The 14493-nt window shown below is 42.1% G+C and overlaps 1 protein-coding gene across 1 annotated transcript in view; it reads right to left on the bottom strand.

Annotated features, from left to right (window-relative positions):
• Positions 1-14493, bottom strand: part of USP13 (ubiquitin specific peptidase 13) — a 125719-nt gene that overhangs the window by 20828 nt on the left and 90398 nt on the right. Inside the window, exons 14-19 of the mRNA XM_047787022.1 lie at positions 11213-11301; positions 8730-8852; positions 8454-8480; positions 4437-4580; positions 3865-4031; positions 1954-2107 (exon numbers count right to left, since the gene is read on the bottom strand). Coding sequence (XP_047642978.1) covers positions 1954-2107; positions 3865-4031; positions 4437-4580; positions 8454-8480; positions 8730-8852; positions 11213-11301 — 704 coding nt within the window. The remainder of the gene's footprint in view (positions 1-1953; positions 2108-3864; positions 4032-4436; positions 4581-8453; positions 8481-8729; positions 8853-11212; positions 11302-14493) is intronic.

Here is a 14493-nt window from a genome sequence, read left to right as displayed (position 1 = left end):
AAGTGACTCTGGCAACTTACTTTGCCTTCTTGTCCTGTTCCTGAAGCAGCGAGATGATGATAGTATCTACCTCACAGGGTTACTGTGAAGAGTCAACGTGACACAAATGGAAGGAATGTTAATATCGGTATAATGACTACTCGCCTGGAAAGTAAGTGGGGTGGGTGGGAGCCTGATCATGACTAGAACGTGGGAAAGTGGTCCAGAGAAATGGAAACTGTGGCCCAGTTTCTGAACAGAGGTGAGGATGTGAGTGTGCAGCAGTGGGAAAGAAGGACAATTCACTAGGAAGGGCTGGCCTGAACAAGGGCCTGGGAAGAGGGAGTAGGGAGAGGGGGTTCGAGGATGGCTGTGTAGGCTGCTGGTGCACCAGGCCTGTGAGCTGTAGGCATGAGGGTGCAGAGAAATGATACTGAGAGACGAGCAGGCTGAGATGTGACTGGAGGAGGTGATGGATGCCAGGCTATGATCCTGCAGGCAGGGACAGCCTGAGAAGCAGGGCATCACGATGATTAAGAACCCAGATTCCAAGTTTAAATCTTGGCTCCACCTCTGAAGAGCTACACGATCCCAAGAAGGTTACCTACTTTTTTTATGCCTCTGTTTTCTCACCTGTAAAATGGGTGTGATGAGGATTAAGTGAGTAGCTCTATGTAAAGTGCTTAGAGCCATACTCAGCACAGAATGACACATATGTTTGTTGTCAGAAGGCACAACATGGGCCTCTGGCACCTCTTCCTGCCATCCTGACAGCCCTTCAGAAAATGATCAGGAGGAAGCATGGACAATGACAGGGTCAAGGGTGTGAGACTGCTTTCAACTCTTCAAAAATACTCCCATGATGGAGTTCCTGGTGGCGCAGTGGGTTAAGGTTCCAGCATTGTCACTGCTATGACTCAGGTTTGAGCCCCAGCCCAGGAATTTCTGCATGCCATCGATGTGGCCATTATATATAGATATATATTTTATACCTAGCTATATGTATATATAGATATATATTTTATACCTAGCTATATGTATATATAGATATATATTTTATACCTAGCTATATGTATATATAGATATATATTTCATACCTAGCTATATGTATATATAGATATATATTTCATACCTAGCTATATGTATATATAGATATATATTTCATAGCTAGCTATATGTATATATAGATATATATTTCATATCTAGCTATATGTATATATAGATATATATTTCATAGCTAGCTATATGTGTATATATATATATACATCATATCTAGCTATATGTATATATAGATATATATTTCATATCTAGTTATATGTATATAGATATATATTTCATATCTAGCTATATGTATATAGATATATATTTCATATCTAGCTATATGTATATATAGATATATTTCATATCTAGCTATATGTATATATAGATATATTTCATATCTAGCTATATGTATATATAGATATATATATCTAGCTATATGTATATATAGATACATACCTCACCATGAAAATAAATGTCCCGCCACCCCCACAGCATATGCAAATTCCCAGCCCAGGATCAAATCCAAGCAGGAGCTGTGATCTATGCCACAGCTATCACAATGCAGGATCCTTAACCCACTGCACAGGCTAGGGATCAAACCAGCGCCTCCACAGAAACAAGCCAGATCATTACCCCACCGCACCAGAGTGGGAACTCCATAAACGCTATATTTTAGACAAAGACATCCATGGTCCATGATGAAATTTCACCTCACAGGACAGACAAGTCAGAGCTGGCACTAAACCAAGGCACACACACTACCAAGTGACATGACTGAGTGTGCCCGAGACGTGCTCAGATCTCCCCGGCCTGTGCACTGACTCCTGAGAGGCTGGGATCTGTGCTAACTGCAGAACGACAGCAAAGGCTGCAACATGCAGGAGTGGGAGGGAAGGGGGTGACACTCAAACCACCCCTGAGGCAGGAACTTACTTCCAGATCCATCCTTGACTCTGGGTCCTTCAGGCTTGGCCTCCGAAATAATGTTCGCATTGGCATTATTCTCCATCTCGATCACAAAGTCGCTGTCCTCCTCAAACTCAGGGTGGCTAAAGATCCAATCCAGTGCTCTTTCCAGGTTACTATTCTAATAAAACAAAACATTTTACAACGTTTGCTGTCCTGAGGCCTCATTACATCCTGACCGTTTGAACCAGGATGTCAAGCAGATAGGGCAGGAGGCCTGAATTCATCAATCCTAAGTGCCTCTGGGTAGGGAGCCCTGACCCTGCATGAGAAATGTACTCTCCGTTGACATTCTGCAAGTCTCCTGACTGAGGTCTGTAATTAGATTCACTGGAAAACAGTTCACAGCATCAGGTCAGCATTCCAAGGCCCCTATCAGTCTTAGCTCAGCGTTTCTGCAGGCTGATGCTGATAATGAAAGGAGGCAGAAGGCCAAAGAGACTGGCATTTGTTTAAGTGCAGCCCTTTCCAAAGCCACACTAACTGCACACACTCCCTTCTCTACCAACTATACTTTCTGCAGATAATCATGCAGGGCCAAGGAGTGCCAGCCTACTATGTCAGAGCCCCCTCTCCCTAAATGTTGGCAAAATAATGGAATTACAGTAGAGATAAGCCTTGACCAATGATGGCAACACTGGTTAGACAAGTTAAATTGTTTTAAACTGAACTCCATGTAGTTCAAATCAGTGGACCACAAAAACATTTCCATCTTCCCCGGTTTATGATATCACTGGGTGACGTACTGAATTTGTTCAGACGTAGGCAGAATACCCAATTAAATAGTCAAGCAAGTAAAGTAAGTGGGGCATAAGCAAGCACCCTGAGTACAACAAACTGGTTGAGGAGTTTCAGGGACTTGAAAGGGAAACAGGTTTTTCCAGCCACATTGCCCAGAGCCAGGGGATGGCCCTGTGACCTCAGTAAGGGACCCCTGCAGGTCACCAGTCAGGACAGGCAAGAAGGAATCAGGAGCAGATATGCACTCAAAAGCAGATTATAGCGTGAAAAAAAATTACTTTCCCTCAATAGTAAACAGACATCTGCAAGAGGAAGATTTGCATCTGCCCTTCAGTGTCATGGTTCTTCCCTCCTGATGTCAGGATAATCATGAACACCTGAAAAACCTTCTCTCTCTGCAGAAAGAGACTGATGCAGAGAATTCCAAGGACATTGCTCTGTAAGGACTTTTTTTTTCCTTTTCTTTTTAGGATCACACCTGCAGCACATGGAAGTTCCCCAACTAGGGTTCAATAGGAGCTGCAGCTGCTGGCCTACGCCATAGCCACAGCAACGCCAGATCTGAGCCGCCAGCCAGATCTGAGCCGCATTTGTGACCTACACCACAGCTCATGGCAACACCGGATCCTTAACCAAGTGAGGCCAGGGATCAAACCCACATCCTCATGAATACTAGTCAGGTTCATTACCTCTGAGTCACAACAGGAACTCCTATAATGACTTTTGAGAGACACTGCTCTGAGGTCTTGGTACCAGAAACGCATAATTTTTCCTCAAGAACTGCCTTATTAAACACAGAATCTCAGGCATCCCTCTGCTCTAAGGCCACAAGCAAGCTTCAAGTCAAATCTCTGAAAACATTAAGTTGATACAGGGTTTCTTTCAGTTGGGTCATCTCTCTCTCACTGTATTATTCTCTCCTTTTTTAATCTTTTTCTTAATATCCCTGTATAATTCCCTCAATCGTTTATTTTAGCTTTGTATATACGATACACAAATTTTGTGGGGCACAGTGGTGTATAGCATGAGGCAGAGTCAAAATCATTAAAGGACACTGGAATGTTTCAATTGCTACTGACAAGTTACAAACTACCCCCAATAAGAGGGAGGTATTCACAGACAGTCTCTCATGCTTACCGTGGCGCGAAGTGCCTGAACAGCCTGATTTCGATGGAAACCCATGGAAGTAATGATAGCTACAATTTCCTCCGGAGGTTGGTTGTCCAATCCAGTAGCACCAAAAACAGAGGCTCCAGCAGAAGCTGCTCCTCCATAACCAGGCATGGTCAGCGGTTCAGCAAAATCTGGGGAAAATAATTACACTCAGGCCCTTTTCTTTCTTTGGGTCTTGAAATAAACAACATTTTATAACTAAGAAGCAAAAAATACCTACAGTTACAGTAATCAAGACAGTCTGGTAATGGCATGAAGATACAGATCAATAGACCAATTGAACAGAATTGAGAGTTCAGATATAAACCCACATATCTGTGGTCAACTGATGTTTTTGTGGCCATGCATACAGCATGTGGAAGTTCCCAGGCCACTGATGGAACCTGCACTTACCAGCCCCCCTACTCACAATGCAGCAGATTATGAGCTAATAAATCATTTTCTAGGACACACCCAGAGGACATACAAGGACCAAGACTTAGAGTCACTGAGGGTCACATTAGACTCCAAAGCCATCCCATTTTCTGACCACCTACCTGGCTCTTCCATGTGAACAATGATCCAGTTGAAGGCCACCTCAGCTCCCATGTTTCCAGTAAAATACACAGCCTTCCGACACGCTTCCAGGGGAAAGCCCATCTCAGCCAGCTGCATCACCGATGACTCATCAATTTCTGAGGCTATAAGCACAACAGGATATTCTAGTATAAAAAGTCAACCCTAGTTCTTCTTTTCTTTTTTTTTCTGTCTTTTTGCCTTTTCTAGGGCTGCTCCCACAGGATATGGAGGTTTCCAGGCTAGGGGTCTGATCAAAGCTGTAGCTGCCGGCCTACACCGGAGCCACAGCAACGTCAGATTCCGAGCCACATCTTCAACCTACACCACAGCTCACAACAATGCTGGATCCTTAACCCACTGAGCGAGGCCAGGGATCAAACCCACAACCTCATGGTTCATAGTCAGATTCATATTTGCTGAACCACGACGGGAACTCCAACCCTAGTTCTTCTTGTCTTAGCTTCTCCCTACCTTTATCCACATGCTACCCAAAGAAGGTGTGGCACTCTTTTATTTAATGTGTAGATGGTGATAACTGTTTTTTTATGCCAACCTAACATTAAGCTTTCTAAGCTTAGTTTATATCTTTGACCTAAATAGGAACCATAGTAATTACCTGAATAATCCAAGTACTAAAAAACAAGTCTCTAATCTCCTACAAAGAGATTCAGTGTATTCCCAGAAACATTCAGCCTCTTAGCTCATTCTCAGGACCACTATAGCAGCCTCTCCTCTGACTGAAATTTGAAGGGAAGAACAATTTCTATAGGCCAAAAAGCCTATTCCTTAAATCTCACAGGATGTTATAGCAGGCCTTTAGAAATATCAGGAATCAAAGGAAGTAATTAGCTCTGAGAAATGGAGAGCCCAATGTTAAAACAGAAGGAAAGAATGTGCTTTTTAATTGTATAAAAAAAGACTGCTTTACAAACCTTACTTTGCCTTTGACACAAGTTTTGTTTTTTTTTTCAGAGTAATATATAATGGTAGAGATGTGCATTTACCTATATACAAATAAATATAGGTTTGTACGTATATGTATACACATGGGTGCGTATGTATGTTTGTGTGTGTGTATACACATACGCACCCACATGGTGCTCTCAAATTATACTGAAAGTGGGGAAGGAACAGGAGCACAGAATATAGCCTTTGTTTTCCATGTCCTGAGGTCTCTAATCTACTGAAAACTCTACAAAGGATAGCAATCAGTAGAAGAACTGAAGAACAGAGATCTCTGTTTTACAAAAATTACATTGAAAATGTATTTACCAAAGTGCTCTCTCACAAGGAAGATGCACAGAATATCCTATCAATAAAAAATTTTAAGGGAACTTCCCATTGTGGCTCAGTGGACACAAATCTGACTAGCATCCATGAGGATGTAGGTTCGAGCCCTGGCCTTGCTCAGTGGGTTAAGGATCTGGCATTGCTGTGAGCTGTGGTGTAGGCCAGCGGCTACAACTCTGATTTGACCCTTAGCTGGGGAATTTCCATACACTGAGGGTGTGTCCTTTAAAAGACAAAAGAAAAAAATTTTAAAAAGCAGTGTGCAGGACAACAGTAACTCACTCCTAAACTGTATTCTAGAGTATCCTAGTGTTCTCAGAGAGATGTAATTACTGAAGCACAAAACGAGGGGTCTCTATGCATAGTCAAATAAGTTTTTTTTAATCTATCTTCTCTATTCTCCCCTTAGAAATTCACAATATACATTAACATAGTGAAAACTCAGAAGTCCTGCAATAAAGACTCCTGCAGTAAAGAAACCAGGAAACTCTTTCTACAGAACACTTTTCAACATCTCGTCTCTGTTCCCTAGAATGCACAGTAATGCAGCATAATAAGTTTATGTCTGTATATATCAGCATATTAAATTGAAAATGTTTAAGTCTTTTGGAGGAAAATAAGGTGAGCCAAGAACAGCAGAAGGATAGATGCCACAGGTTAATAGTAGTTACAGGTGGGTGATGAATCAGAAATGACTCCTAGCACTAACCTCTAATCTTGACATTATCTTTTTACTCTTGTAATAAGAAAATAATCAAAGTTATTCCTCTTAAATATCTGAAAAAGGTAGGATATAAATGTAACTTAACACAGATACCTCTGTTCTCTCCTACTGATATAAGAAATTACTGGAGTTCCCGTCGTGGCACAGCAGAAACGAATCCGACTAGGAACCACGAGGTTTCGGGTTCGATCCCTGGCCTCACGCAGTGGATTAAGGATCTGGTGTTGCCTTGAGCTGTGGTGTAGGTTGCAGATGTGGCTCAGATCTGGCATTGCTGTGGCTGTGTCTTAGGCCAGCGGCAACATCTCCGATACGACCCCTAGCCTGGGAACCTCCAAATGCCTCGGGTATGGCACTCAAAAAGACAAAAAACAAAAAACAAAAAACAACAAAAAAAAATTACTGATAAGGCAGCAGGCTTAGATCAGGAGGAAACTAGTGGCCAACTGGAAAATGGCTGCGTGCTCGAGGTCACACAGCCTACTCTGACACAGTTCCAACCAACAGTGCCCTCCCTGGGGGCAAGACCCTGCAGGCCAGCTCTCTGCAGGATCAGGGGCAGCCAGCAAACTTCTCACCCTGCAGAAAAAAGTTGACTGACATCAACAGCATGCTTGACTCCTAGAGCCCTGGCTCTGGTCCCACTCGTGGTTCTCTGAACTTTCCTGGGACTCAGTTTTATCCTCTGTAAAAGGTCACCTGCTCTGCCCTTCTTACTGTGACAATCAGAGAATCCGGGCTTTGTATTAATAGCAAAGTTATACACAGTTGAAAGAATTTATGGAGTAATATATTCAACATGACTCACGGTAACTGTTCCAAAATATTAGTTACCATTACAATCAGATTATTTACAGAGGCAGTGGTTTGTACATGACCCTTGCTGACTCGAACAGCTTCTTCCAGCAATCAGTAAATCAAAATTGACTCAAGAAAGGAAATATGGAGGCTGGGCCACATGATCAATCATGTAAAGTGTATACAATGTAAAATACTTGAACTTCTCAATTAACAATAGTATCTCCAGAAAGGCTCTGCAGACAAAAAGATTCAGAGTAGTCTGTGTTACACACTCCTTCTTCCTCCTAAATAATATCTAAATATTCACTATAAAGAATTTATGTTTTAATGTTCTTTTTAGGAGATCAAGAGTATCAATTCCCAGAATTCCCATTGTGGCTCAGTGTAAACGAATCCAATTAGTAACCATGAGGATTCGGGTTCGATCCCTGGCCTCGTTCAGTGGATCGGGGATATGGTGTTGACGTGAGCCATGGTGTAGGTCACAGGCGCAGTTTGGATCCCGTGTTGCTATGGCTGTGTTGTAGCGGGCAGCTGTAGCTCTGATTTGACCCCTAGACTGGGAACCTCCATATGTCACAGGTACAGCCCTAAAAAGCAAAAAAGCAAAAAAAAAAAAAAAAGAGTATCAACTCCCACTGGATTAAAGAATGAAAAGGCTACAAAATTAATGAACAATCCAATAAAATCAACAACCTTAAGAGTATTAATTAATACTACCACGTCCTGTCAGTCTTGTGTCTTTATTACATGTGCAGAAGCAGAAGTGGAAGAAGTGGCAGAGGCCACTGTGCCATCACTGTGGAAAGAGGCTACTCATGCAGCCAGCGAGGGAAGAGATGGCATCACTATCCCCTGTTCAGCCACGAACAGAAACTGAGGCTCAGAGAAGTTAAGCTTATTATTCTAGGTCACAGTCACCAATCACAGAGCCAAGATTCCAAATCAGCGCTAGCTTGCGCTCACACTAACAGTCACTCTCCGGAACCACAGGGCCACCTCCTCACCATGTCACTGGCTTAGGTTTGCTGCTACCTCAAGTTGCAAACCAAGCATTGTTTCCACCCAGGAAAAGCTGCACATACACACAGAGCAATGCCCGTTCACTCAACCCCCACAGATAAATGTGTTAGACCAATAGTAACTGGAGGACACAGAAAAAAACATAAAAGATACATACGGTCTATCAATTGGTTCATCAGACGATCTGCAAATTAAAGGAGAGGGCAGGAAGTGAGACCAAACCACAGCAAAAAGTTCTAGGGAAAGAACAAGAGTTAACCCGGAGCACTCACTCACCACCCTTCACCCTTGAGATCCCACCCTGTGTCAGTCTCTCCATCCCCCATGCAGGCCACCCAGCCCATGTGACATAAAATCATGCCAGGACAGAAGGGAAATGCCAGGTTTCAGGCATTTAGAGCAGATAAAACATGAGTCCTGGAGGAGACGGTACCTTTTGAGTCATCAGGAATAACTATGGGGGGACTGATGTCTGGAAGTTCCTCTTCTCCTGGCTGTAACCCCCTGGCTCGGAGATGGTTGATATCAAGTAGGTCTGGCATATCAATAGAAACATCTACAAAACGAGAGAGATTATATTCGCTGGGCTCCCCCAAATACCTATAATCACCTCCTAAATCCAGCACCATTAACTCTATGCACATGTGTCTAGGCAGAGCCAAGGGATACCTTACAGCTCCCTGAAGTAAATCTCAGGACCAGAAGACTCATAGAGACTGATTAGATTTTAACAGGGGAAACACAGAGGATGGCAGATTTCACACTGGACAAGAACAAATGAGGTAAAGCAGAGAGGTCAAACTGGGAACCCAGAGAACACTCGTAGACACTTTCTGTGTGATGTTTTTAAAATGTTGGCAACAAATCCCAATTTCCAAGTCAAAAGTTAATTCAAAAATCCAGATTTCCCATTCATTTTGAAAAACAAAACAAAACAAACCAAAAAAAGCTGCACCATTAGTCTCGTGAAGTAACAACTGCCCAGGGCTGATCTTCAGCTTCCACTGTAGGCAACGTGGGCTCTCTGTGCCAGTCTGTCCCAGACCCCACCCCTCCCTACTGCCCCCCGCAACCCTGAGGTTATATCTATGCTATTCTGATTCTTATGGGCTAGAAATGTTCTCCTAATCCACGTCTTTATCCAAAATGGGAATACCCAAGAAAGACCAAGACAGCTATAGCTACACGTTTCTTATACCCGGCCACTTCTTTCCTTTATATGATCACTCTGTCCTCATTAGGCAATTGAGTTTGCAACCCTGGTTTATGCCTTTTCTCAGATCATGATAGGCACTGTGATTATTCTACCCGAGGTAATAAATAAAGCATGAAGCTTTAAAGAAATTAATTGAATCTCAAATGTGTTCACCTTGAGGCACGTTTTTTTAACTTCTCGGCTCAGGTATCATTGTGTTGACTTACTCACATACAAAATTTATCAGTCTAACAGCCTGTCAAGATTTAGTACCACACATATTCAGACATAGTAATGATGGAAAATGGATTCAAATGCTGGTGCAGAATATGTCTCTTGGGCTAGCAAACAGAACCTAAAAATACTATCCTCAAAACCAGTTATGATACCAGGTATGTAAATCCTATTTTAAAACAACCAACCAAAGAAAAAGCTTAGTTTAAAAAAAAAAAATTAAATCTCAGCAGACAGCAAAATCAAACACAATGTCTCACCAACAAAATCAATACACTGTCCCTCAACAGAAAAATTCAGGTTCATTAAAGAAAGCTTTGGAGCTACTTTAAATTCAGCAAGATCATGAAATCTGAGCTGAATTGTTTGTCTTTTACTGTAATTCCAAGGACAAAGGAAAATACAAAAACTGATTCCAATGCAGTTCAAAGCCTTTAGAAGTCAGTTTTCTCTTAGGTATTTCTCAGGTCCAAGGAGGAACAGCTGAGTGGTGGGAATCCTGCCCTCTGTCCACAAAACTATTCCACCAAGAAGAGCGAAATGAGCTGCTGATTCAGTCATAGGCTGCATAATGCAGCGTGGAAACAAGTGCCATGAAAACTGTCAGTGGCAGAGGTTTCTGGGAAATCACTCCCACCGAGTTTACATTGTTTTCATCCGTCCCCTTCACATGAGCATGAGACTTGATTATTGTTCTTTAAGTGCTCAAAAAATATGAATTCCTTGAAAGTGTGGCAAACAGTCTGAGGTATTTGCTAGAGAACTCAGAGGATAAAACTGCATCCTTCCACAGCCCCGAGGACAGCCTAGTAACATTGAAATTCGCTTGAGATGGTGAAGAAAATGTTCCATGCATTTTCTGTAAAGCTAACTTTCAACATCGGTCAAGGGCCTTTAAGATTAACAAGAAAAAAGCTCAATGAAGCCAAAGTCGCATCCCTTTTTTGACTTTTTAATTCAACTGACTGTACTCAGTTACTATTAATAAAATCTGTATGAGCCAAGCAAATATCATTAGCCACATCTGCCTGCTTCAGAGCCAGAGGATAAATACTAAAAAGAAAGCTTATTTTCAATTACTTGTACCTCCAACTGTGGTTTTTGGACCAGCAGCAGCATCACCTGGGAACTTGTTAGAGTAAAGAATCCCGGGGCCCCACCCCAGACCTGCTGAATCAGCACCCACATTTTGCCAGGATCATATTAAAGTTTGGGAAGTGTGATTTATTTGATAGTGTGAGGATCCAGTTTTCACTCTTAGAATCCCGTCCTTCCAGAACTCAACATTAGAGGGTGCGTTAGCACGTGGCCATTTTTGACTCTCAGCGCCTATCATACATTCTCTTTCAAGAGAGAAAGGTGGGAATCATGGGGAAAGAATGAAATGAAACTGTTTCTGGCAGCCAACCACGGGGAGTCTTTCACATGCTATGTTTTTTCAATGGCTAATTGGATATTTTAAGCAAAAGCATGCAAAAGATACCTACCAAATTTTTTGGGAACCCAGTCAAGACCAAAAGTGAACTTCTTTATCTGCACTACCAAGTATTCAGGGAATGAGGCAAAGCGAGATGTTCTGGGAAACACAAGGGGATTAGATCAATGAAACAAGGCAATTAGAATATGAATACAGTTCATGAAGCATCACAAGCTCGTCTGAGGCATACCTGGCAGTCCCAACACCTGCACTGAAGAGAAGGAACAGGCACACAGACATGAGCATGCGCGCGCGCACGCACGCGCGCACACACACACACACACACACACACACACACACACACACCCCACCTCAGGATTCATCCTCACCTTTTCACCAGAAGAAAGCATTTAATGGAAGACATTGTTCCCTGGATATGATTTTGGGCATGTTGCAAAATTATTGCTTTTAATTTACTGCGGCATTTCATATTTCTGAAAAGTGGTTTTCAACCATAAACACGTTTTCTTCTAAAACCCTTGCTAGGAGTTCCTGCCCTGGTGCAGTAGGTTAAAAATCCCACTGCTGCAGCTTCGGTACTGTGGAAATACAGGTTCAATCCCCAGCCCAGTACAGTGGGTTAAAGGATCCGGCATTAGAGTTCCCTTTGTGGTGCACTGGAAACCAATCCGACTAGTACCCATGAGGATGCAGGTTTGATCCCTGGCCTTGCTCAGTGGGTTGAGGATATGGCGTTGCAGTGAGCCGTGGTGTACATCACAGATGCAGCTCAGGTCCTGCTTTGCTGTGGCTCTGATTCAACCCTAGCCTGGGAACTTCCATATGCCTTGAGTGTGGCCCTGGGGAAAAAAAAAAAAAAAAAAAAAGGATCAGGCATTGTTGCAACAGCCACAGCGGCACCTCGGACTAAAACCCCAGCTAGGAAACTTCCAAATGCCATGGGTGCAGATTTAGACAAACAAAAATTAAAAAAACAAGTCTGTTCTCTTAAGTTCATGAGTCTGTTTCTGTTTTGCAGATGAGAAAAAAAATGTATATATATGACTGGGTCACTGATTCTGTACAGCAGAAATTGACTCAACACCGTAAATCAACTATACCCTAATAAATTTTTTAAAAAGACCTTGCTAGAATTTAGTATATTTGCAGGTGCATGCAGGTACCTGTGCATTACGTGTTTATATGTGAGGTTTGAAAAGCTCCCTGAGCAATCCTGACACACCCCAACCCACTCCCACCAAGAGTCTATATCTTGTAGCACAGGGCTGGCATGAGGAAGGTTTATTAGAATTTTGGTTGAGGCTAGTGGAAATACCAGGTCCTCATTAAAATGCCATTGCACCCCAAACCCATGGCCACAGGAGGTATCTAAAATATCTAAATCTGGGGCTTAAGTTTAAAAATTAATACATATGGTCGAGGAGTTCCCATCATGGCTCAGTGGAAATAAATCTGACTAGCATACATGAGGATGCAGGTTCAACCTCTGGCCTTGCTCAGTGGCTTAAAGGATCTGGCGTTGCCATGAGCAGTGGTGTAGGTCGCAGACGCGACTTGGATCTGGTGTTGCTTCAACTGTGGCATAGGCTGGTGGCTACAGCTCCAATTCAACCCCTAGCCTGGGGACCTCCTAAGACAAAGGTGCGGCCATAAAAAGTTTTTTTAATTTAAAAAAAATTTAATTAAAAAAATACATGTGATCAATGTCTTGAGTTCCCCTTCAAACTTTCAGGAGTGCTAAACTACCTGAACATGAGTTTGACAATTTTATGCACAAACTATTCAACTTATACACCAAATTAACACCCCAGTTCCAGCTCATTCGCTCCATGTTCATTATCTTGTTTATAACAACTATTTCTATTTGAGTGTCAATGTGGGTACAGCAGGTATATGGGAAAAAGAAAATTAGCTGTACATAGATACTATGGGTACCTTTTAAAATAAACAATTCCAGAACACACTCCCTACAAACCACTTTTCAAATCTCATTGTTGCCTTCTATTTGGAATGTATCTTCCCAGAATTCAGAAAGCAAATGCAAATGCATTGCTGCCCCCTAGTGTAGAAGAGAAGCCACAGTATACAGGGCAGAGGACTGTTCAAAAACTGAGAGTTTGGGGTTAGTAGATGCAAACTATTGCATTTGGAGTGGATAAGCAATGAGATCCTGCTCTACAGCACAGGGGACTATATCTAGTCACTTGTGATGGAACATGATGGAGGATAATATGAGAAAAAGAATATATATATTGACTGGGTCACTTTGCTATACAGCAGAAATTGACAGAACATTATAAATCAACTATAATAGATAAAATTAAAATCTTAACAGAAAAAGTGTCAAAAGACTTACAGTCTTCTTAATTCACTCCAAATCTGACCCTCCTTGAGGCCCCATCTTCACAGTTACAAAATGAATTTAGTAAAAACATCTACTTGCCAGGTCTGTGCAATGTTTGTGAAATGATATGACAGCACCTGGCATATTAGAACATGCTAAGGAACGAGTATGATTATTTTGTCATGAAAGAGCAAGAATCCACGAGGCCCTGGACACTGACTTGGTCTGTCACTGATTTGTATTTTTGCTCCAGGCAAGTCATTTAACCTCTATGGATTTCAAATTCTCCATCACAAGGAGGGCAGAAGTGTATAGGCAATAATATAAAGGAGTTCTTCAAAAAACAGAAACTTCACTAGCCTAAGGAAATGATCTGTTATCACCCTGGCTCACTCTCCAGAAATTATATATTATCTCCAGGTTTTCCTATCTCCTGAGAAGCATTAACACACATCATTCTAAAGTATAGCCGCATCTTCAATTTCCCCAAAAAACCAACAAACTCCATCTGATATTTTTAACTACTGTAAAAATGTCACCTCTCTGATCCTTTCCTCTTACCAGAGTAACTTAAAATCTGGAAAACGTAACAGTGAAATCAACCAAAAGTCATCAGTAAATCAATGATTTCCAAAATGTGGTTCAGGAACCCTAAGACTCTTATGTGTTGCTCTGTGGTCAGTATCTGGGTGAGGAATCAGCTGGAAACACCATGGAGTACAGGGCAGTGGAGGGATCTCGACACTGGAGGGTGCCGGGGGTGGTCGGGGGGTGGATAATTTAACACATCACTTTGTTATGGATAACTACCAACCTAAGAGTACCAGAAAGCAGGTTGGATGATGGCCACCTTATATGCGCCCTGCTGGGTAAACATTCCTTACTCAGCTTGCTAACCTCCATAAGGTCTCAAGTTGAATTACACATGCGGTAACGAATTTGAACAAGTTTATATTGAGCAATCTCAAAATTAATACTTGGCATTC

This window comes from Phacochoerus africanus, chromosome 1, assembly GCF_016906955.1.
Source record: "Phacochoerus africanus isolate WHEZ1 chromosome 1, ROS_Pafr_v1, whole genome shotgun sequence".
Taxonomy (NCBI): Eukaryota; Metazoa; Chordata; class Mammalia; order Artiodactyla; family Suidae; genus Phacochoerus; species Phacochoerus africanus.
This window is presented reverse-complemented; position numbering and strand designations above follow the sequence as displayed.